The 24,800-nt window shown below is 49.1% G+C and overlaps 1 protein-coding gene across 1 annotated transcript in view; it reads left to right on the forward strand.

The window, feature by feature from the left end:
* Nucleotides 1-24,800, forward strand: part of FBN3 (fibrillin 3) — a gene marked incomplete at both ends in the record, with an annotated part of 201,276 nt that overhangs the window by 37,250 nt on the left and 139,226 nt on the right. The window contains one exon of the mRNA XM_081314809.1: nucleotides 2,159-2,254. Coding sequence (XP_081170935.1) covers nucleotides 2,159-2,254 — 96 coding nt within the window. The remainder of the gene's footprint in view (nucleotides 1-2,158; nucleotides 2,255-24,800) is intronic.

Raw genomic sequence — 24,800 nt, forward strand, 5'->3', positions numbered from 1 at the left:
GTGCTGGTACTTACCTTTAAAGCCCTACATGGCTCAGGCCCGGGATATTTGCAGGACCGTCTGCTGCCGGGAACGACTTCCCATCGCCCGGTGCGCTCACACAGGGAGGGCCTCCTCAGGGTGCCGTCGGCCAGACAATGTCGGATGGCAACCCCCAGGGGGAGGGCCTTCTCTGTGGGAGCGCCGGCCCTGTGGAATCAGCTTCCCCTTGGAGCTTCGGATGGACCCCGGATCTCCGGTCCTTTCGCCGCGACCTCAAAACATTTGTTTTCCATCAGGCTGACCTGGACTGAGGATGGGGTTTTTTAATATTGTTTTAATTTTATTGGTTTTAGTAATTAATTATGGGGCTTTGTAATTTAATTCTTTTTTAATATTTATATTACTGTTTTTTGTAGCTGTTTTATTGTTGTGAGCCGTCCTGAGTCCTTCGGGAGATAGGGAGGCATATAAGTCCCATAAATAAATTTTATTTTTTATTTTTAAATAAATAAGTGCAACATGAACTGGGATTAGCAATTTCCTGCACTGGGCAGCTTCAATAGTCAGGCCCAAGTATCAGGTGGGTAATTAACTGATAACAATTAACTAATAATAATTAGCTTAAGGCAGGGGTCTTCAAACTTGGCCCTTTTATGACTTGTGGACCTCAACTCCCAGAATTCCTCAGTCAGCCATGCTGGCTGAGGAATTCTGGGAGTTGAAGTCCACAAGTCATAAAAGGCGCGCTGGCTGAGGAATTCTGGGAGTTGAAGTCCACAAGTCATAAAAGGGCCAGGTTTGAGGAATACTGGCTTAAGGGGACATTAGCATCCCTCCTCCTTCAGTTCTTCGGGGTAGAAAGATTCCATTCTTCTCTTCTTGACGTCTTCTTCTTCCAAAGCTTTTTCAATCCTACAGCTCATCCCCGACTTAGTGGAGCCCAACGTTTCTATTGCTAAGTGAGACCGTTGTTAAGTGAGTTTTACCACCTTTCTTGCCACAGTGGCCAAGCGAATCACCACAGTTGTTAAGCTAGTCACGCAGTCATTAAGCGAATCTGGCTTCCCCATGGGCTTTGATTGACAGAAGTTCGCCAAAAGGGGATCACCGGACCCCGGGGAACTCTGCGACCGTCATAAATGTGAGTCAGTTGCCGTGACCACGGGGAGGCTGCAAGAATGAAAAAATGGCCATAAGTCACGGTCTTCAATGCTGTTGTAACTTCAACTGGTCACTAAACAAACGGTTGTAAGCTGAGGTCTACCTGTTCACCTCCCCACCCACCCCCACCCCATAACCATTTTATTTTTCACCTTACTGGGTAGTTTGGGTGTGGCTGTTTCCAAAAATCACTCTACCTCAATGTTTCTCAGTCTTGGCCACTTTAATACAAGGGAATTCTGGGAGATGAAGTCCCAAGGTGTTAAACTGGCCAAGTTTGACGAAAAACTAACGCTGGTCCAGGTTTAAGCTGGGGAACCTTGGGAGTTGAAGTCCACCTGTCTTAAATTTCCCAAGGTCGAGAGGCACTGCTCAGCCCAGAAAATTTGAAAGCTGAGCAGGGATTAAAACCCAAAATCATTTCTGGGTTTACTTGATCCATAATATACAGAATGACAGAGTCGGAAGGGAGCCTTGGAGGTCCTCTAGTCCGACCCCCTTGCTCAAGCAGCAGACCCTACACCCTTTCAGACAGATGTCTGTCCATTCTCTTCTTGAAAACCTCCAGGGTTGGAGCACCCACAACTCCTAGTGGCAAGCCGTTCCACTGGTTAATTGTCCTCACTGTCAGGAAGTTTCTCCTTAGTTCCAGGTTGCTTCTCTCCTTGATCCGTTTCCATCCGTTGTTTCTCGTCTTGCCTTCGGGTGCTTTGGAGAATAAGGTGTCCCTACCAGGTTGATCCTTGCATGACTATATCACGTAAATAATAATAATAACAACAACAGCAATAATAATAATGTTGGAAGGGACTTTGGAGGTCATCTAGTCCAATCCCCCGCTCAGGCAGGAAACCCTACCAGGTGAGCTCTTTTTCTCTGAGATCACCCCCCATTCTTTTTCACCCATACACACATTCAGAAGAGGCACCCCAAAGCCCATCTTCCTGGGACTCCCAGCCTTGTTCCAAGCTCATCTCCCGATTTATGCCTCTTTCTCTCTCTCTTTCTCACCCAGCCATCTGCGAAGGAGGGTGTCAAAACGGTGGCCGGTGCATCGGGCCCAACCGCTGTGCCTGCGTGTACGGATTCACAGGACCCCAATGCGAGAGAGGTAGGCGAGCCAAACCCATTCAAAGGCAATCCTCCTGTTGCGTCACACAGGAACTGCGGCTGCTTAGAAACCGCCCTGGAGCGGAGAAATGTGGAATTAGTTTAATGTCTGGAAAGGACACCGTTTTACGACTCCACCATCTCTGCCCTGCTCAGATTCAGATGTTGTCCCAAAGGTGCTTTTTGTCCATGAGGCAACGGGACTTCCTTGTTTTTGTTTGAAGACATTTCACTTCTCATCCCAGAAGCTTCTTCTGCTCTGACCGGATGGCGGGGAAGGGAAGGATTTATACTCCTTGCAGACAGCTGGTCATTTGCATCCTTTTTAGAGAGCCGTTGAGGCCACTTGGAGGTTTACCTGGGTCCTCAGGGACACCTGAGGGGTGCAAATGGGTGTGGAGTCTTTTCTTTGAAGACGTTTCGCTTCTCACCCCAGAAGCTTCTTCTGCTCTGACTGGATGGTGGGGAAGGGAAGGATTTATACTCCTTGCCTTCTTTTAAAGAGTCATTGAGGCCGCTTGGAGGTTTGTCTGTGTCCTCAGGGTCACCTGAGGGGTGCAAAGGGGTGTGGAGCCGTCTTGGCTGCTGGATGTTTTCTGCCCTGGGTCCCTTCACCGTTGAAGACAGGTGCAGGCTGTTGGGGACAAGTCCGTGTTGTCTGCATCTCAAACTGGAGTGCAAATGAGGACACAGACAAACCTCCAAGTGGCCTCAACGACCCTCTAAAAAGAACACAAATGACCTGCTCTCTGCAAGGAGTATAAATCCTTCCATTTCTCCACCATCCAGTGAGAGCGGAAGAAGCTTCTGGGATGAGAAGCGAAACATCTTCAAAGGAAAAAAAACAAGAAAGTCCAGTGTCCTCCTGGGGAAAAAAAGCACCTTTGGGGATAACCGTGACGCTGGAGGACGGAGAATCTCCCTGGACAGATTCAGCGGTTGGTTGCAGCTGAAGATCAGCGGGCTTCTATGGCCTGTAGTTTAGCGTTTTGTGGAAGGAGAACAATTTCTCTGCGGGCTTCACAGCCAGAATCTACGTTGGCTCTTCATCACTCTTTGGCAAAGAACATTGGGTGGTTCCCATACGTCTGCATTCATTCACTCACTCACTCACTCACTCACTCACTCATTTATTTATTTATCCCTCTTTCAAAGACATTGATAATTCTCTCGTTATCCTGAAGATCTCACACTGCAGATCTTACGATCTGCGCAAGCGAAAGATCAGACAGTAAATCCACGGGAAAGAAATGAGCAATGAAGAAACGGGCGGGGAAGACGCATGAGGAATGAAAGATAGGATTCAAAGATGGAGGAGATGGGGGCCAGCCCAGCTCACCCACCCACCCCAATTGGGGTTCTGTCCTCTGAGCAACATCTCCTGTATCCCCATAGCTTCCCCCTCTTTTAGGTATGGGGCACTGAGGGGGAACCCCCCCCCACCCCGGGATATCTGTAGGAGGCTCAAAAACGGGCAAGGTCGGTCTAGAAAGCGATTAAGTGAGAGGTTCAGACTTCGACTCCCAGAATTCCCCAGGCAGCATGCTTGCTGAGGAATCCTGGGAGTTCAAGTCCACACGTCTTAAGGTTTCCGGGTTTGAGAAACTGGGTTAAATGCTGGTTCTGGTTTCACCTGGGGAATTCTGGGAGTTGAAGTCCACACGTCTGAAGGTTTCCGGGTTTGAGAAACTGGGTTAAATGCTGGCTCTGGTTTCAGCTGAGGAATTCTGGGAGTTCAAGTCCACATGTCTGAAGGTTTCCGTGTTTGAGAAACTGGGTTAAATGCTGGCTCTGGTTTCAGCTGGGGAATTCTGGGAGTTCAAGTCCACACGTCTTAAGGTTTCCGGGTTTGAGAAACTGGGTTAAATGCTGGCTCTGGTTTCAGCTGGGGAATTCTGGGAGTTCAAGTCCACACGTCTTAAGGTTTCCGAGTTAAATGCTCCTTCTGGTTTCAGCTGGGGAATTCTGGGAGTTGAAGTCCACACGTCTGAAGGTTTCCGGGTTTGAGAAACTGAGTTAAATGCTGGCTCTGGTTTCAGCTGGGGAATTTTGGGAGTTGAAGTCCACAAGTCTGAAGGTTTCCGGGTTTGAGAAACTGGGTTAAATGCTGGCTCTGGTTTCAGCTGGGGAATTCTGGGAGTTCAAGTCCACACGTCTTAAGGTTTCCGAGTTTGAGAAACTGAGTTAAATGCTCCTTCTGGTTTCAGCTGGGGAATTCTGGGAGTTGAAGTCCACACGTCTTAAGGTTTCCGTGTTTGAGAAACTGGGTTAAACACTGGCTCTGGTTTCAGCTGGGGAATTCTGGGAGTTCAAGTCCACATGTCTGAAGGTTTCCGTGTTTGAGAAACTGGGTTAAATGCTGGCTCTGGTTTCAGCTGGGGAATTCTGGGAGTTCAAGTCCACACGTCTTAAGGTTTCCGGGTTTGAGAAACTGGGTTAAATGCTGGCTCTGGTTTCAGCTGGGGAGTTCTGGGAGTTCAAGTCCACACGTCTTAAGGTTTCCAGGTTTGAGAAACTGGGTTAAATGCTGGCTCTGGTTTCAGCTGAGGAATTCTGGGAGTTCAGGTCCACACGTCTTAAGGTTTCCGGGTTTGAGAAACTGGGTTAAATGCTGGCTCTGGTTTCAGCTGGGGAATTCTGGGAGTTCAAGTCCACACGTCTTAAGGTTTCCAGGTTTGAGAAACTGGGTTAAATGCTGGCTCTGGTTTCAGCTGAGGAATTCTGGGAGTTCAGGTCCACACGTCTTAAGGTTTCCGAGTTTGCGAAACTGGGTTAAATGCTGGCTCTGGTTTCAGCTGAGGAATTCTGGGAGTTGAAGTCCACACGTCTGAAGGTTTCCGGGTTTGAGAAACTGGGTTAAATGCTGGCTCTGGTTTCAGCTGGGGAATTCTGGGAGTTCAAGTCCACACGTCTTAAGGTTTCCGGGTTTGAGAAACTGGGTTAAATGCTGGCTCTGGTTTCAGCTGGGGAATTCTGGGAGTTCAAGTCCACACGTCTTAAGGTTTCTGGGTTTGAGAAACTGGGTTAAACGCTGGCTCTGGTTTCAGCTGGGGAATTCTGGGAGTTGAAGTCCACACATCTGAAGGTTTCCGGGTTTGAGAAACTGGGTTAAATGCTGGCTCTGGTTTCAGCTGGGGAATTCTGGGAGTTGAAGTCCACACGTCTTAAGGTTTCCGGGTTTGAGAAACTGAATTTTCTCAGCAACGGAATTCAAGAATTTGTGGGTTGTGTTTTTTATTTATTTATTTATTTTCTGCTTATTAAAAGAAAGCCTTCCATGCTTGGTAGTGACCACAATCTTGCTCTGTCTATCCATAGATGTCTTTTGTCAAGAAACACTGAAGGCCTGAGACTTCCGGTTTCAGGTTGCAAGCCCAGACTGAAAGGCAAATGGTTCGTGGTTTTGAATGCAGACCGTTTAGCGTAGCTGAGGGTGAACGGCTGGCTGGATGTTGTGAGTCATCCCGCAGTCTGGCTGAAGTAGGATAACAAAAAATCAGCCTGTGCATGCCTGCACATACCCACAGCGTTTACCTGCAGGATAGGAGCAAGGAGCTTTAAATAAATAATCCCCCTTTCCAGACAAGCCCTCCGTTTCAGATTTCGAGTGAGAAAAACCTTAGATGAAACGCCGAGGAAAAACAAATAGGAGCCTAAATCAAATCCATGTGTACTTTGGATTAAACATGTGTAGATTTGCACTGCAGGATGCCCGCTTTCTTCCCCCCCCACCCCCCCTGAATCTCTTTGCTTGCTTTCCAAGAAGCTTTTAGCCCTGCGTTAACAGAGGGACCGAATCAAGATGAAGTGAAGTTCTAGTACCGCTTTACAAGGCCTCGGTAAGGCCGCCCTTGGAATTATTGCATCCAGTTCTGGTCATCACAATGCAAAAAAGACGTTGAGACTCTAGAAAGAGGGCAGAGAAGAGCCACAAAGATGATCAGGGGACTGGAGGCTAAAAAAACATATGAAAAAACAGTTGGAGGATTTCGGTATATCTAGTTCAAGGGTAGGCAGCCTTGGCTCTTTTACGACTCGTGGACTCCCACTCCCAGAATTCCTCAGCCAGCCACGCTGAGGGGAAAGGGAGAGGTTTCCAAGCTGCGCCATGCTGGCTCAGGAATTCTGGGAGTTGAAGTCCACGAGTCATAAAAGAGCCGAGGTTCCCTACCCCTGCATTCTTTACGCATGGACTTCAATTCCCAGTATCCTTTGTATTGACCATGCTGGCTCAGGAATTCTGGGAGTGGAAGTCCACGAGTCATAAAAGAGCAAGGTTGCCTACCCCTGCATTCCTTACGCATGGACTTCAATTCCCAGTATCCTTTGTATTGACCATGCTGGCTCAGGAATTCTGGGAGTGGAAGTCCACGAGTCATAAAAGAGCAAGGTTGCCTACCCCTGCATTCTTTACGCATGGACTTCAATTCCCAGTATCCTTTGTATTGACCATGCTGGCTCAGGAATTCTGGGAGTTGAAGTCCACCAGTCATGAAGGGAGCCATAGTTCCCCATGCTGGCTCAGGAATTCTGGGAGTTGAAGTCCATGAGTCATAAAAGAGCAAGGTTCCCTACCTCTGGTCTAGTTTAATGAAGAGAAAGACGAGGGGTGAGAGCAATCTTCCAATACAGACCTTGGAAAAAGTTCAGAGAAGAGCAACTAAGACGATCCAAGGCCTGGAGACCAAAACATACGAAGAACGGCTGCAGGGTTTGGGTTTGGCCAGGCTAGAGAAAAGAAGAAATAGGGGAGACACGATAGCAGCGTTCCAGCATTTGAGGGGCTGCCACAAAAAGGTCATAAAATGGGGCAAAGGTCACTGAACGAAACTTTGGGCTGGATTGTGGTCGTGATTAGATCAGTTAATTGCTTTGTTGCTCTAGAACAGAATAGAATAATGGAGTTGGAAGGGACCCTGGAGGTCATCTAGTCCAACCCCCTGCTCAGGCAGGAAACCCTATACCATTTCAGGCAAATGGCTGTCTCTTCTTAAAAACTTCCAGTGTTGGAGCATTCACAGCTTCTGGAGGCAGGTTGTTCCACTGGTTAATTGTCCTCACTGTCAGGAAGTTTCTCCTTAGTTCCAGGTTGCTTCTCTCCTTGATTATTTTCCATCCGTTGCTTCTTGTCCTGCTTTCGGGTGCTTTGGAGAATAGCTTGACTCCCTCTTCTTTGGGGCAGCCCCTGAGATATTGGAAGACTGCTATCATGCCCCCCCTCACCCTTATCTTCATTAAACTAGACCTACCCAATTCCAGCAACCGTTCCCTATGTTTTAGCCTCCAGCCCCCTAATCATCTTGGTTGCTCTTCTCTGTACCCTTTCTAGAGTCTCAACATCTTTTTTACATTGTGGTGACCAAAACTGGATGCCGTATTCCAAGTGTGGCCTCACCAAGGCCTTGTAAAGCGGTATTAGTACTTCAGGTGTTCTTGATTCTATCCCTCTGTTCATGCAGCCGAGGACTGAACAGATGTTTGACACTCTACCCTTTAGCAGAGTTCCTAAGCAGGGGAGAAACACGCAGAAAGGCGCAAGGACTCAGTTTGAAGCACAGTCCCAACGGAAAGCAAGAGGGAGAACAATCCATTAAAGCTACGGTTATCAGACGGTGGGCCTTGGAACTCCCCGAGACTGGCTTTTGTGCAGGCGGGCCTTCAACCGCTGCTGAAATCGGGCAGCTGTATTTAGCCCCTGGCAGATGGACTGAAACGGTTTGGGATATTTGGAAGGATGGGGTCTTCTTGGAAACCTTGTGCATATCAAGGACTCGTTTGGGTGGGAAGAGATTTTTGGTGTCTGAGATTAAACCTGGTTCCCAGCTGGGCTGCCTCTGCCAAAACGAAGCAGGCCCTGGCTGTGTGGAGAGAGAGGGATCAAGTTGCAAAGCCTCCTGAGCTTCTTCCAGGGAGAGAGAGAGAGAGAGAGAGAGAGAGAGAGAGAGAGAGAGAGAGAGAGAGAGAGAGAGAGAGAGAGAGAGAGAGAGAGAGAGAGAGAGGGAAAGAAAGAGACAGAGAGAGAGAGAGAGAGAGAGGGAGGAGGAGGGAGAGAGAGAGAGAGAGAGAAAGAGAGAGAGAGAGAGAGAAAGAGAGAAAGAGAAAGAAAGAGAGAAAGAGAGGGAGGAGGAGGGAGAGAGAGAGAGAGAGGGAGGAGGAGAGAGAGAGAGAGAGAGAGAGAGAGGGAGGAGGAGGGAGAGAGAAAGAGAGAGAGAGAAAGAGAGAGAGACAGAGAGAGAGAGAAAGAGAGAGAGAAAGAGAAAGAAAGAGAGAGAAAGAGAGAGGGAGGAGAAGAGAGAGAGAGAGAGAAAGAGAAAGAAAGAAAGAGAGAGAAAGAGAGGGAGGAGAAGAGAGAGAGAGAGAGAGAGAGAGAAACACCCCCCCTTAACAGTCAGGGTCGTCTTGCAGCCCTCCAGATGTTTTAGATTACAGTTCTCATCAAATCCAGCTGGTACCGTCTGGAGTTGGGAGGTGGCCTTGTAGTCCCAAACATCTGCAGGGCACCCGGTTGAAGAAGGCAGATGGGCTGGACGAGGGAAGCCAGGCGCCTCCTCCTATTTCTTCCTCCTCTCGGAGAATAACAGAGTTGGAAGGGACCTCGGAGGTCTTCTAGTCCAACCCCCTGCTCAGGCAGGACACCCTGGACCATTTCAGACAAATGTGCCAAAAATATCTGCAAACATATCTGCAAAATATCCCAAAGGTGCTTTTTTTTTTTCTTTTCCCCAGAGGCAACTGGACTTTCTTGTTTTTTCTTTGAAAGGCATTTCGCTTCTCATCCCAGAAGCTTCTTCAGCTTTGACTCTGTTCCTTGCAGTCATCTGCTCATTGGTACTCTCTCTGAGAGTCCTTGAGGCCACTTGGACGCTTGTCTGTGTCCTCGTTGTCGCCTGAGCGGTGCAAAGGGGTCTGGAGCCTTCTTGGAACTGCCGAAAGGAGCGTGTTGTACACTGGAGATGGATGATGTCGTATCCCACCCCCACCCCCCACCCCCGTTGAGAGAGAGCTGTTCAATTTGGATCTAGACGGCCTCTTGGACACCCCCCCGCCACTCAAGCCAGCGGTCCTCTCTGACCAGAATGTGGACTTTGCTGCCTTGGCAAGAGCGGCCTTTGTCTTTCAAATGCAGACTGACTCCTGACTCTGCTCCCCATGGGTTGGTTCCCCTGTGTTGTGCCAAGCGTTTGTGAAGTGGTTGTTTCGTTTCCCCAATGTTTGTTTCCCCTAAAACAGGGGTAGGCAACCTGGGCTCTTTTATGACTCGTGGACTTCCAACTCCCAGAATTCCTGAGCCAGCCATGCTGAGGGGAAAGGGAGAGGTTTCCATGCTGAGCCACGCTGGCTCAGGAATTCTGGGAGTTGAAGTCCACGAGTCATGAAAGAGCCGAGCTTGCCTACCCCTGCATTCTTTACGCATGGACTTCAATTCCCAGTATCCTTTGTATTGACCATGCTGGCTCAGGAATTCTGGGAGTAGAAGTCCACCAGTCATGAAGGGAGCCATAGTTCCCCATGCTGGCTCAGGAATTCTGGGAGTTGAAGTCCACCAGTCATAAAAGAGCCAAGCTTGCCTACCCCTGCATTCTTTACGCATGGACTTCAATTCCCAGTATCCTTTGTATTGACCATGCTGGCTCAGGAATTCTGGTAGTTGAAGTTCACCAGTCATGAAGGGAGCCATAGTTCCCCATGCTGGCTCAGGAATTCTGGGAGTTAATTTAATTTAATTTAATTTAATAACATTTATATACCGCCCTTCTCCCTGAGGACTCAGGGCGGTTCACAGGGCAGAATAAAATACCAAATACAAACATTAAAAAGAGATTAAACAGTAGCCCTAGTTAAAACAATAGAGGTACAATTCTAAAAACCCCAAGATAAAATTAAGAAACCAAAGATAAAACAACCCCACCGATCCCCCTCAGGCTAGGCCAGCTTGTACAAACAAAAACGTCTTGAGATCGCGACGAAAGGAGCGAAGATCGGGCGCCATCCGGAGCTCTACCGGTAGCTGATTCCACAGCTCCGGAGCGCCCACAGAGAAGGATCTCCCCCTGGGGGCCACCAATCGACATTCTCTGATCGGTGGCACCCTGAGGAGGCCCTCTCTGTGGGAACGCACAGGGCGCAGGGAGCTTGATGCCGGCAGCAGATGTTCCCTAAGGTACTCCGGCCCCATGCCATGGAGGGCTTTAAACACCGTTACCAGTACCTTGAATCTCACCCAGAAGACAACTGGCAACTAATGCAGCTCACGGAGCAGAGGTGTAACGTGGGAGTATCGGGAGACTCCCAACACAACTCTCGCGGCTGCATTCTGTACCAGTTGGAGCTTCCGGGTGGTCCTCAAGGGCAGCCCCATGTAGAGAGCGTTGCAGTAGTCCAGACGAGAGGACACGAGCGCATGAGTGACCGTGCACAAATCATCCCGGCTAAGATAGGGCCGCAACTGGCGCACCAGGCGAACCTGGGCGAAGGCCCCCCTAGTCACAGCTCCTATATGGTCTTCCAAGGTGAGCCGTGAATCTAGGAGGACTCCCAAGTTGCGAGCCCTATCTACGGGGGGTAATAGTTCACCCCCCATAGCCAGAGGTGGAATGTCCGAATAGACCCGGGATGAAGGTATGCAAAGCCACTCAGTCTTGTCGGGGTTGAGTTGAAGTCTGTTCCTCCCCATCCAGACCCGAACCGCCTCCAGGCAACGGGACATCACGTTGAGGGCATCACTGGGGTGGTTTGGGGTCGAAAAGAAAAGTTGGGTATCATCAGCGTACTGATGATACCCAACTCCAAAGCCACGAATGATCTCACCCAGCGGTTTCATGTAGATGTTGAACAGGAGAGGCGAGAGGACCGACCCCTGAGGAACTCCACAAATGAGAGACCTCGAGGTCGACCTCTGCCCCCCTGCCAACACCGACTGCGAATGTCCCTGGAGATAGGAGGAGAACCACTGTAAGACTGTGCCTCCCACTCCCAGTCCCCTGAGACGCCGCAGTAAGATACCATGGTCGATGGTATCGAAAGCCGCCGAGAGGTCTAATAGGACTAGAACAGAGGAATGCCCCCTGTCCCGAGCCCTCCAGAGATCATTCACCAGCGCGACCAATGCCGTCTCCGTGCTGTGCCCAGGCCTGAAACCCGATTGGTACGGGTCTAGATAATCCGCTTCATCCAGGACCAGAGGGAGCTGATGCGCCACCACACTCTCAACAACCTTCGCAAGAAAGCGAAGGTTGGAGACAGGACGAAAGTTGTTCAATACAGCTGGGTCCAAGGCAGGCTTCTTGAGGAGAGGCCTCACCACCGCCTCCTTCAAGACGGCGGGGAAGATACCCTCACTCAGAGAAGCCGATATAACTGCCTGGAACCAGCTGCGTGTCCTCTCCCGGGCTGCATAGACCAGCCAGGAAGGGCACGGGTCCAGTAAACATGTGGTGGTGCTCAGCCTCCCCATGATCCTGTCCACTTCCTCCGGAGTCACAGAATCAAACTCCTCCCAGGTGATATCGACAAGACCGCCCGTGTCCTGCTCGTCAGACTCTGCCCAGTCAGAGTCCAGACCGGTCCGAATCCGAGCGATTTTGTCCGACAGATGTTGGTTAAACTCCTCGGCACGACCCTGCAAGGGATCCTCCCTCACCTCCTGATTTAGGAGGGAGCGAGTCACCCTAAACAGGGCGGCCGGGCGATTATCTGCGGACGCGATAAGGGTGGCGAAGTGGTTAGACCTCGCCTCCCTTATCGCAGCGAGATAAGACCTAATGTAGGCTCTTAGTCGCAATCGGTCGGATTCGGATCGGCTGGACCTCCAACCGCTCTCTAGGCCCCGTCTCCGACGCTTCATCTCCCGGAGCTCCGCAGAGAACCATGGAGCTCGACGGGATCTGCACCGGGTCAGGGGCCGCAGGGGTACAACTCGGTCAAGAGCCTCAGTGGCCGTCCTTTCCCAGGCTTCCACTAAGGCATCTGCCGAGCTGTGAGCAAGGGAGGCAGGTGGGGACCCCAGCGCCGCCTGGAACCTCTGGGGATCCATTAAGCGTCTGGGGCGGTACCATTTAATTGGTTCCAAACACCCACGGCGGGGGGTGGCAAAACGGAAGACCAGCCGCAGGAGATGATGATCGGTCCATGACAGGGGCATAATAATTGGAGAGCCCCCACCAAGATGAAGTCCACCAGTCATGAAAGAGCCGAGCTTGCCTACCCCTGCATTCTTTACGCATGGACTTCAATTCCCAGTATCCTTTGTATTGACCATGCTGGCTCAGGAATTCTGGTAGTTGAAGTTCACCAGTCATGAAGGGAGCCATAGTTCCCCATGCTGGCTCAGGAATTCTGGGAGTTGAAGTCCACCAGTCATAAAAGAGCCGAGGTTGCCTACCCCTGGCCTAAAAGATGGCAAATGACCAGCAGTCTTTAAGGAGTATAAATCCTGCCATTCCCCAGCATCCAGTCAGAGCCGAAGAAGCTCCTGGGAGGAGAAGCGAAACGTCTTTAAAGAAAAACACGGAAGTCAGGCTGCCTCCTGGGGAAAATAAAAAGCACCTTCGGGACAACCGTGGCCTGGATGACTTGAGAATCTCCAGGGACACCTGCAAAACCTCGGCAAAATTATACGGGGGAAAAAGGGGAGCCAGCAGCCCCTGGGCAGGAATTGAACGGGGTTCCTATTTCCGCAAGCAGCTGGCGCGGGGAGGGCAGTCCCTGAAACCCAGGCTGTGGCACTTGCGGAGGGGGTGTGTGGTGCCCAACGCCTGCTGGCACCTCCATGGGGCGAGGCCTGGTGGGCTACCAAGGGGACTCAGTTTTCCCCAAATTGGGGTGGGGAGGGGGGGTCTTTGAAATCCACAGCGTGAGGAAGAGGGAGGGAGACTCAGCTGGCCAGGAGCAGAAATCTTGATTTCTTTATTTTTTCTGGTGGGGAGGGGGGGTGGCAGAGTCAGAAAAGCCAGGATGGTCACTGCAAGCAGAGGGGACCCACCGATGGGGTCTGCAGTGGTTGGCTGCCCTGGGCAGCTGCTTATATAAGAGCGGGGAGCCTTCATCTGTGGGGATTAATCTTGATTTTCTTTCTCGGACCGGTTTAAATCCCCAGCCCTCCTGGGGCGGGAGGGGCCGCCTGCGTAAATAGCCTAAAATCACAATTATTGTAAACCTCCCAAGTAGGTGGGGTGTGGGGGTCTTTGAGTCAGAAGGAAATCCTCTTCCGTTGCTGGAGGCCGATGCCCAGGAAAGTGGGCCAAAGCGTGGCAATCCAAGTGTGCAGGTGTTCTTCTGGGAAATGGGGGTGGGGGGAATCACCTGGGGGGGCAGGTCATTCAGGCATTGGGCTTTGGGAAGGGAAGGTCTAGATGGCCCCTCCCCAAAACTCAAGGCCTCTGAAACAGAAGCGGCTTCAAGGTGCTAGTCCACGTGGTCTCTTACCAAGATCCAATTATATTTAAGTGATAGGAAGAGCCGTGGTGGCGCAGGGCTCAGGATGCAGGATTGCAGGCTGACTCTGCCCACTGCCAGCAGTTCGATCCTGACCAGGCTCGAGGTCGACTCAGCCTTCCGTCCTTCCGAGGTCGGTAAAATGAGGACCCAGATTGGTGGGGGCAAATAGGCTGACTCTGTAAACCGCTTAGAGAGGGCTGTGAAAGCAGCGTGAAGCGGCATATAAGTCTAAGGGCTATTACTATTCTCTCCCTCTTCCTCTTTCCCTCTCTCCTTTTCTTTCTACCTTTCTTTTCTTTCCTTCCCTCTACTCTCTCCTTCCTTCCCTTCTTTTTCTCCATTTGGTTCTTTCTCTCCTGCTCCCTCCATCTCTTATTTCCCTTCTTTTTCGCTCTCCCTTCTTTCCTCTCCTCCCTCCCTCTTTTGTCTTTCTCTTTCTTTCTTTCTTTCTTTCTTTCTTTCTTTCTTTCTTTCTTTCTTTCTTTCTTTCTTTCTTTCTTTCTTTCTCTCTCTCTCTCTCTCTCTCTCTCTCTCTCTCTCTCTTTCTTTCTTTCTTTCTTTCTTTCTTTCTTTCTTTCCTTCCCTCCTTCCCTTCCTTGCTTCCTCTTTTAAGAGCCCTGGTGGTGCCGTGGCTACAATGCAGCATCACAGGCTGACTCTGCCCACTGCCAGCAGTTCGATCCTGACCGGCTCGAGGTTGACTCAGCCTTCCGCCCTTCCAAGGTCGGTAAAAGGAGCCAGATTGTTTGGGGGCAAATAGGCTGACTTAGAGAGGGCTGTAAACGACGACAAAGCGGTATATAAGTTCTATTGCTATATTGTCCACTAGGACTCCGAGCTCTCTCTCACAGTTGCTACTATTGAGCAAGGTACCACCTATACCAGGAGTAGGCAACCTCGGCTTTTATGACTCATGGACTTCAACTCCCAGAATTCCTGAGTCAGCTATGCTTGTCAGCTATGCTGACTCAGGAATTCTGGGAGTTGAAGTCCATGAGTCATAAAAGAGCCGGGGTTGCCTACCCCTGACCTATACTATACCTGTGCATTTGGTTTTTCCTGCCTAAATGTAGAATGTAAAATGAACTTCATTTTGTTAGATAGCGCCCAGTGTTCGAGTCTGTCCAGATCCTTCTGTATCTTAAGCCTGTAACTTCTGGAGTGTTGGCTATTCCTGCCAGCGTGGTGTCATCTGCGAATTTGATGAGTTCCCCATCTATCCCCTCATCCAAATCGTTGATGAAGACGTTGAAGTGCACCGGGCTGGAATACTGCCTCCAGTTCGGTCACCCTGATACAAAAAAAGACGTTGAGGCTCTAGAACAGGGGTCTTCAAACAGGCACGCTGGCTGAGGAATTCTGGGAGTTTATTTATTTATTTATTTATTAATTTAATTTATATACCGCCCTTCTCTCAAGAGACTCAGGGCGGTTAACAGGGCAATACGTAAAAACAGATACAAAAGTTAAAATTATTAAAACATGATTAAACAATGCCCGTAGTACAAATTTAAAATTAAAGTCATAATAACAAATAACAAACCCACCCCGTCCCATCAGGCCAGGCCCGCTTCTTTGAAGAGATGGGTTTTAAGGTCGCGCCGGAAGGAGCGGAGGTCGGGCGCCATCCGGAGCTCTACCGGAAGATGGTTCCATAAGTCCGGTGCACCCACAGAGAACGCTCTCCCCCTGGGGGCCACCAGTCGGCATTCTTTGACCGGCGGCACCCTGAGGAGGCCCTCTCTGTGGGAGCGTACTGGGCGGAGGGAAGTTGACGCCGGCCGCAGGTGCTCCCCAAGGTATTCTGGACCCATGCCATGGAGGGCTTTGTAGGTCATTACCAACACCTTGAACCTCACCCGGAAGACAACTGGTAACCAATGCAGCTCGCGGAGCAAAGGTGTAACACGGGAGTATCGGGAGACCCCCGACACAACTCTCGCGGCTGCATTCTGTACCAGTTGGAGCCTCCGAGTGGTCTTCAAGGGTAGCCCCATGTAGAGAGCGTTGCAGTAATCAAGACGAGAGGTCACGAGTGCATGAGTGACCGTGCGCAAGGCATCCCGGTCTAGATAGGGCCGCAACTGGCGCACCAGGCGAACCTGGGCGAACGCCCCCCTAGTTACAGCTACAATATGGTCTTCTAAAGAGAGCTGTGAATCCAGGAGGACTCCCAAGTTGCGAGCCCTATCTACAGGAGGTAATGACTCACCCCCCATAATGAGGGGTGGGATATCCTGAATATCCCGGGATGCCGGTACGCACAGCCACTCCGTCTTGTCAGGGTTGAGACGAAGCCTGTTCCTCCCCATCCAGACCCGGACCGCCTCCAGGCACCGGGACATCACGTCGAGGGCATCACTGGGGTGGTTTGGGGTCGAAATGAAAAGTTGGGTATCATCAGCATACTGATGATACCCAACTCCAAAACCACGAATGATCTCACCCAGCGGTTTCATATAGATGTTGAACAGAAGGGGCGAGAGGACCGACCCCTGAGGGACTCCACAAGCGAGAGACCTCGCGGTCGACCTCTGCCCCCCTGTCAACACCGACTGCGAGCGTCCCAGGAGATAGGAGGAGAACCACTGAAGAACCGTGCCTCCCACTCCCAATCCCCTGAGACGCCGCAGCAAGATACCATGGTCGATGGTATCAAAAGCCGCTGAGAGGTCTAATAGGACTAGAACAGAGGAGTATCCTCTGTCCCGAGCCCTCCAGAGATCATTCACCAGCGCGACCAATGCCGTCTCCGTGCTGTACCCAGGCCTGAAGCCCGATTGGTACGGGTCTAGATAATCCGCTTCATCCAGGACCAGAGGGAGCTGGTGCGCCACCACACTCTCAACAACCTTCGCAAGGAAGCGAAGGTTGGAGACCGGACGAAAGTTATTCAAAACAGCCGGATCCAAGGTAGGCTTCTTGAGGAGAGGTCTCACCACCGCCTCTTTCAAGGCGGTGGGAAAACTACCCTCACTCAAGGAAGCAGCTATAACCGCCTGGAACCAGCCTCGTGTCCCCTCCCGGGCTGCATAAACCAGCCAGGAAGGGCACGGGTCCAATAAACATGTGGTGGAGCTCAGCCTCCCCATGATCCTGTCCACTTTCTCTGGAGTCACAGGATCGAACTCCTCCCAGGTGACATCGACAAGATCGCTCGTGTCCTGATCGTCCGATACTGCCCAGTCGGAGTCCAAACCGGTCCGAATCCGAGCGATTTTGTCCGACAGATGTTGACTAAATTCCTCGGCACGCCCCTGCAAGGGATCCCCACTAACCTCCTGGTTGAGGAGGGAGCGGGTCACCCTAAACATGGCGGCCGGGCGATTATCTGCGGACGCGATGAGGGCAGCGAAGTAGTTAGATCTCGCTACCCTCATTGCAGCGAGATAAGACCTAATATGGGTTCTTAGTCGCAATCGGTCGGATTCAGATCGGGTGGACCTCCAGACGCTCTCTAGGCCCCGTCTCCGACGCTTCATCTCCCGGAGCTCCGCAGAAAACCATGGAGCCCATTGGGATCTGCGCCGGGTCAGGGGCCGCAAGGGTACAACTCGGTCAAGTGCCTCCGTGGCCGTCCTTTCCCAGGCCTCCACTAAGGCATCCGCCGAGCTGTGAGCTGGGGAGGCAGGTGGGGCCCCCAGCGCTGCCTGAAACCTCTCAGGGTCCATTAAGCGCCTGGGGCGGAACCATCTAGTTGGCTCAACAACCCCACGGTGGGGAGTGGCAAAACGGAAGACCAGCCGCAGGAGATGATGATCGGTCCATGACAGTGGCATAACAATTGGGGAGCCCCCACCAAGATCATCTAACCACCGACCAGATAAAAAAACCAAGTCAAGGGTGTGGCCTCCCTCATGGGTTGGTCCATGAATTACCTGCGTCAGGTCCATGGCCGTCATGGAAGCCATGAACTCCCGAGCTAATTCAGATGCTCCTCCCAGGGATGGTAGATTGAAGTCTCCCAAAACCATTAGTTTAGGAAACTCAATCACCAGCCCTGAGAGGATATCGAGAAGCTCAGGCAGGGCTGCTGCTACGCGACTGGGCGAAAGGTACGCGAGCAGCAAGCCCAACTGCGCCCTAGGACCGAACCTCAATAAGAGAGATTCACACCCGACTATCTGAGGAACGGTGGCCTCCTGCGGACATAAGGTCTCCCTCATAACTACAGCCACAGTTGAAGCCTACAAGTCATAAAAGGGCCACGTTTGAAGAGCCCCTGCTCTAGAAAGAGTGCAGAGAAGAGCAACAAAGATGATCGGGGGACTGGAGGCTAAAACATATAAGGAACGGTTGGAGGAACTGGGCATGTCTAGCTTAGCAACCTAAATTTGGGGCTCAGTTGAGCTTGTAAACAAGGGACGCGGTGGCTCAGTGGTTTAGGATGCTGAGCTTGTCGACCAGATGGTCGGCAGTTTGGCGGGTCGAATCCCGAGTGCCGCGTAGCAGAGTGAGCGCCTGTTACTCGTCCCAGCTTCTGCCAACCTAGCAGTTTGAAAGCACGTAAAAATGCAAGTAGAAAAATAGGGACCACCACGGTGGAAAGGTAACAGCGTTTCGTGTGCCTTTGGCGTCTTAGTCATGCCGGCCACATGACCATGGAGACATCCTCGGACAAGCGCTGGCTCTTCGGCTTTGAAACGGAGATGAGCACCGGCTCCTAGAGTCGGAAACGACTAGCACGCATGTGCGGGGGAACCTTTACCTTTACCTTTACCTTGAGCTTGTAAGTGGAGGGTTACTCGTCTGTCTCAGAAGCTTTGCCAAAAAGGGGAAACCTCACCGACGTCTTGGTCTGCTATCTGCACAAGCTATTTTTTGCACGAGTGCTGTCAGATCGAAGGGTGCCCTTGCTTGCATCCACTTTAAAAACACCCAGGCCTTCTCAGAGTAGGTTATTTCTTGGATGGGCCCTTCCAGGTGCTCCGTGTAACGTCTCACGAGCATCCGGACTACGGATGCGAGGAAGGCAAGAATGTCGGCTAATGCAGTCTTCGGTTGCCTCCAGACAGGTCCAGGCAGCTGTTGACTTACAACTTTTCTTTTAGTGACGGTTTGAAGTTGCAACGGCCCTCTCAAACCTGCCGCTTAGACTTAAGATAGTGCTCCACAGCGCTTCACAGCCCTCTCTAAGCAGTTTACAGAGCCGGCCTCTTCCCCTCAGCCATCTGGCTCCGCAATTTATCTATCCTGGAAAGATGGAAAGCTGAGTCAACCTAGAGCCGGTGAGGATCGAACTCCTGGCTGTGGGCAGAGTCGGCCTGCAATGCCGCCTTCTAACCACTGCGCCGTCACGGCTCATCATGCCAGGATCTCAGGAAGTGATTTTTCTGCTCTCGCCTGCACCGGGGATCTGGGTTCCAGTTCTGGTTGCCAAAAAAGATTAAGAAGGATCGGAGTGAGTGAAGGTAGACGTGTGTTTTTTTTCCAGGAAAACCCAAATCCCAAATTGGGAGCGGCATGAAAGAGTTGGCCAGTCTTTCAGATGCTCCACCCCTGGAGGGTTTCAAACCAACGGCGGAGGGTGGGAGAAAGCGACCTTTGTCTGGATGGGCTGAAGATTCCTGTCCTGGGTAGCGGGTTGGAGTAGATGACCTCCCACGGTCCCTTTCAACCTCTCGTACCTGAACATGTTTTAACTGAAGGTCAAAGGCTGGAGGTTCATTTGTGATTTAGCGCACGCATGCACACACACACACACGCTCACATAATATTATTTATCACGTGACCTGGGGGGATGCTTGCAACTGTCGTAAACACATGCCAGTTGCTAAGCGCCCGGGTTTTGATCCCATGACTGTGGGGGATGCTGCCATGGTCGTAAGTGCGAGGACTAGACTTCAGTCTCATTTTTCTTCCCCCCCCCACTCGTGCCATTGTAACTTCAAACACTCACAGGTTGCAAGCCGCAACTCCCCTTGTACTTTAGCAGTTGAGCTAGGGCTCTTGCCTTAAAAACACAATCAAGACTTTAGTCCTCATGGAGGTCGGCCAAGGGTGGGCTTCCTTTGGGAAGAAAAAAGGAGAAAGAGGTTGCCAGGTGCCTTAAAACCGTACTTGGGGCAGGAGCTAGCCAAATTATTATTATTATTATTATTATTATTATTATTATTATTATTATTATTATTATTATTATTATTATTATTATTATTATTATTATTATTATTATTATTTGGAAGGGACCTTGGAGGTCATCTAGTCTGTTGTGATTCAGGGTCAGCCTGTGGGTTCGGCAGTTGGGTCGGACGACTCAGAGGAGGAGGAGGGGGGTGTTGAAGACCTTGCTGAGGGGGTTGAAGATCTTGCTGATGAGAGCCCTCAGCCAGGCCCCTCCCACTTGGTCACCACGGAGACCCAGCTGTGTGAGCCTGACAGTGTGGATGAAGATGACCCACAGCTGGCCCTGTTCAAGGACACCCGACGCAGGAGGCAGTCAATCAGGAGTAAACAGAGGAAGGCAATGGGGCTTCTCGGAAGGAGGCAGAGAGAAGCCACGCCCTGAACTGTTTAAAAGGGGAATGTGTGGGAGGGCTGGTTTGCTGAAGGCAACCGCTTGGATAGTTCGTGTTTCTTAAAGCTCCTGTTTCTTGGTTCGTGTTTTGTTTGTTTTTGTAGCTATAAATTTGGCAGGCGTAATTCCAGCCTCTTGCCGTTTGTAAAGGGGTTGTCCCTGCCTTTTCTGCAGGGCCGGTAGCAGGCTGGTACAGAACATAGTCCAACCCCCTGCTCAGGCAGGAAACCCTATACCATTTCAGACAAATGGCTGTCCAGTATTATTATTATTATTATTATTATTATTATTATTATTATTATTATTATTATTATTATTATTATTATTATTATTATTATTATTATTATTATTATTATTATTATTATCTGTGCGGGGCAGCTTACAGCCTTCCTTGCGTGCAGAGAGGGGTCCGAATCCCACGTCTGACCCTTAATAAAATTTGATTGCAACCTCATTAAATCTTTGATCACCTGACCTCTTCGAATCGGCTCCAGATGTGCTCTGGCCCTCCGCCAGCTCACCCCCCCACCCCCCCACCCCCCCACCCCCAGCCTCTCCACTGCAGACAGCTTTGGCTGTTCTCCTTCTCTTGCTGGGAACTTCAATCAGGAAATCTATTTTTGTCCATTTTGCTGCCTTCCCCCTGCTTCTCCCCACCCCCCACCTAATCTATTTTGGGAGCAGGGCTTAGAAAAGAGGAGGGGGCGTCTGGCTCCTTCTTGCGGGTCCTCTTCAGGCTCCGGTGTGGGGGGAGTGGGGTTGGGAGGTTTCTCCACCTGGCCGACTTGAGGATGGGTGGACTTCAACTCCCAGAATTGCCCAGCCGGAATTAACTCTGGATCCAGATTCGATGTGCAACTTGGGGGTCTTCCTGGACTGGCGACAGTCTTCCAATAGTTGAGGGGCTGCCCCAAAGAAGAGGAGGGGGTCAAGCTATTCTCCAAAAGCCCCTGAAGGCACGACAAGAAACAACGGATGGAAACTAATCAAGGAAAGAAGAACTAAGGAGAAATTTCCTAACAGTGAGAACAATTAACCAGTGGAACGGCTTGCCACCAGAAGTTGTGGGTGCTCCAACCCTGGAGGTTTTCAAGAAGAGACTGGACAGCCACTTGTCTGAAATAACACTAGCCATATAGCCCTTAGACTTATATACCGCTTTGCGCTGCTTTTACAGCCCTCTCTAAGCCGTTTATAGAGTCAGCCTATTTGCCCCCAACAATCTGGGTCCTCCTTTTACTGACCTCTGAAGGGTGGAAGGCAGAGACAGCCTTGAGCAGGTCAGGATCGAACTCCAGGCAGTGGACAGAGTCAGCCTGCGATACTACATTCTCACCACTGTGCCAGCACGGCTCTTTAGAGTCTAGGGTCAACTGCTTGAAAAGAGGGTTTGACTAGATGACCTCCAAGGTTATTCGGACTCCTGCTCAAAGTGCCGTTGGCAGACGTGGCTAGGAGGGCCTGTGCGCAACTTGGTGTCGTGCACCAGTTGTGCTCTTGCATTGTTGAGGCCCTGCACTTGTTCACTCGTGCCCTAGTCATCTTTGGCTGGAGAATTGAAATGCACTTTATATGAAATTGACACCACAATTTTGGTCAACGTATTATAAAAAAGATGTTGAGACTTTGGGGAAAAGTGCAGAGAAGAGCAACTAAGATGATCCAAGGCCTGGAGGCTAAAACGTTCATAGCATGGCTGCGGGACTTGGGTTTGGCTAGTTGAAAGAAAAGAAATAGGGGAGACATTATAGTAGCATTCCGGTATTTGAGGGGCTTCCACAAAGAAGAGTGTGTGTGTGTGTGTGTGTGTGTGTGTGTGTGTTAAACTATTCTCCAAAGCACCAGAAGGCAGAACAAAAAGCAACGGATGGAAACTACTCAAGGAGAGAAGCAATCTGGAATTAAGGAGAAGTTCCCTGACAGCGAGAAAAAATAACCAGAGGAACAGCTTGCCACAAGAAGTTGTGACTGCCTCATCCCTGGAGGTTTTAAAGAAGCGATTGGACCGCCATTTGTCTGAAATGGTAGAGGGTTTCCTGCCTGAGCAGGGGGTTGGACTAGATGACCTCCAAGAAGACCTTCCATTCTGTTCTGTTCTGTTCCATATTCTATTCTATTTCTATTTCTATTTCTATTTCTATTTCTATTTCTATTTCTATTTCTATTTCTATTTCTATTTCTATTTCTATTTCTATTTCTATTTCTATTTCTATTTCTATTTCTATTTCTATTTCTATTTCTATTTCTATTTCTATTTCTATTTCTATTTCTATTTCTATTTCTATTTCTATTTCTATTTCTATTTCTATTTCTATTTCTATTTCTATTCTATTAATTTCTATTCTATTCTATTCTGTTATGTTCCATATTCTGTTCTGTTCTACTCTATTCTATTCCTTCATGTTCCCACCCGTCTCCAACCCCTGACACAGGGATGACACAGAGTCAGAACCCCTTGCTAAAAAAAAACAGAGAAGGACCTCCACACCACCCCCAATTCCTCCAAGCTGCCCCCACCCCCGCCCCGAGCTTTGGACCGGCTGCTAAAACCCAGGATGACGGCCACAACGTGGGAAAGGCAGGCCTCTCTGGAGGCCAGGAAATTAAGAAAAGATGTTTTCCCCACCCTGACAGTGCCTCTCTTGCCCTTCAAGACCCCCCCACACACAGACAGACATCTTCTTTGCAGATGGTGAGGGGTGGGTGGCTTCTCTCCTTTGGTCTCCGTGGCTCTTCTTCTTTCAATTGCTCTGTTGGTTTCAAAGGCAGGAAAGCTTAGTGGGTCACCACGCTGACCCAATCCCGTGGGGAGGGGGGTGAAGGTGAAGAGTTGGAGACCCCTTCAAGAGGACCCTTCCCTGCAGCTCTTTGGTAAATGGCAGGCAGGCAGGAAGGCAGGCAGAAGGAGTAGAATAGGATAGGATAGGATAGGATAGGATAGGATAGGATAGGATAGGATAGGATAGGATAGGATAGGAATAAGAATAGAACAGAACAGAACAGAACAGAATAGAATATAGAATAGAATAGAACAGAACAGAACAGAATAATAGAATAGAATAGAATAGAATAGAATAGAATAGAATAGAATAGAATAGAACAGAACAGAACAGAATAGAAATTAAATGAATAGAATAGAACAGAATAGAATTTAAATGAGTAGGATAGGATAGGATAGGATAGGATAGGATAGGAATAAGAATAGAATAGAACAGAACAGAACAGAATAGAATAGAATAGAAATTAAATGAATGGAATAGAATATAGAATAGAACAGAACAGAATAGAATAGAACAGAACAGAATAGAATAGAATAGAAATTAAATGAATACAATAGAATAGAAATTAAATGAATAGAATAGAACAGAATAGAATTTAAATGAGTAGGATAGGATAGGAATAAGAATAGAACAGAACAGAATAGAATAAAATAGAATAGAATAGAATAGAAATTAAATGAATAGAATAGAATATAGAATAGAATAGAACAGAACAGAACAGAATAGAACAGAACAGAACAGAACAGAATAGAATAGAATAGAATAGAATAGAAATTAAATGAATAGAATAGAATATAGAATAGAATAGAAATTAAATGAATACAATAGAACAAGAGAGAAATTGATTCAGAGACAGAACTTGTTAAAGACTGTATGATAAAGTGGGCCCAGAACTTTCAAGAAGTTATTACAATGGATACTTGGAAAAAGATTTGGGTGAGAAATGTAAAATTTACACAGGCCCAAAATTTAAGAGAGAACTTTTACAAAATGTTTTACAGGTGGCATTTAGATCATAAAAAATTAGCAAGTATGTATCCGAACTGCCAGCCCAAATGCTGGAGGTGTGGTTGTGAGGATGCAACGTATTTTCATATATGGTGGACTTGTAAAAAGGTTAAAGCTTTTTGGATTAAAATTTGGTGGAATATGCAAAAGATATTCAAGAAAAGGGTAAAGTTTTCTCCGCAATTGTTTTTATTGAGTATTATCACAGATACCACCGTTGTAGATATTAAATTGATGTTGAATTTAATTACGGCAGCGAGACTTTTAGTAGCGCAATATTGGAAGAAGGAAGAACTGCCGACTATAGAAGAATGGACTTTAAAAGTTTCCAACTTGGCGGAGATGGCAAAGATTTCAGCGTATTTGAAAGATCAATCGCAACAGAGATATACCGTGGAGTGGAAGAGATGGATAGATTATATTCAGAATAAATATGGGACTAAAAAGTTTCACTTAGCATTTGAATAAGTAGTGGATTTATATGATGTATAATTAGCTTGTAGTTATTTTATTAAGAGTTAAAGTGCGACAGAATTTAATATCTTATTGTTGTTTGCATATTTTAGATTATGTTTGTTTGTATTTTATACCCTGTATTTAGCTCTGGGAAGTTGGGGAGGGGGGAGGGGAGGGGAGGGGAGAGTTGGGGAGGTTTGGGGAGAGGGGAGGGGAGGGGTTTTGTATTCAAAAATGTACTGTAAAACTTTTCAATAAAAATAAAAATAAAAAAGAATTTAAATGAATAGAATAGAATAGAATAGAATAGAATAGAATAGAATAGAATAGAATAGAATAGAATAGAATAGAAT

This window comes from Vipera berus, assembly GCF_964194415.1.
Source record: "Vipera berus genome assembly, chromosome: 1".
In the NCBI taxonomy this organism is placed as follows: Eukaryota; Metazoa; Chordata; class Lepidosauria; order Squamata; family Viperidae; genus Vipera; species Vipera berus.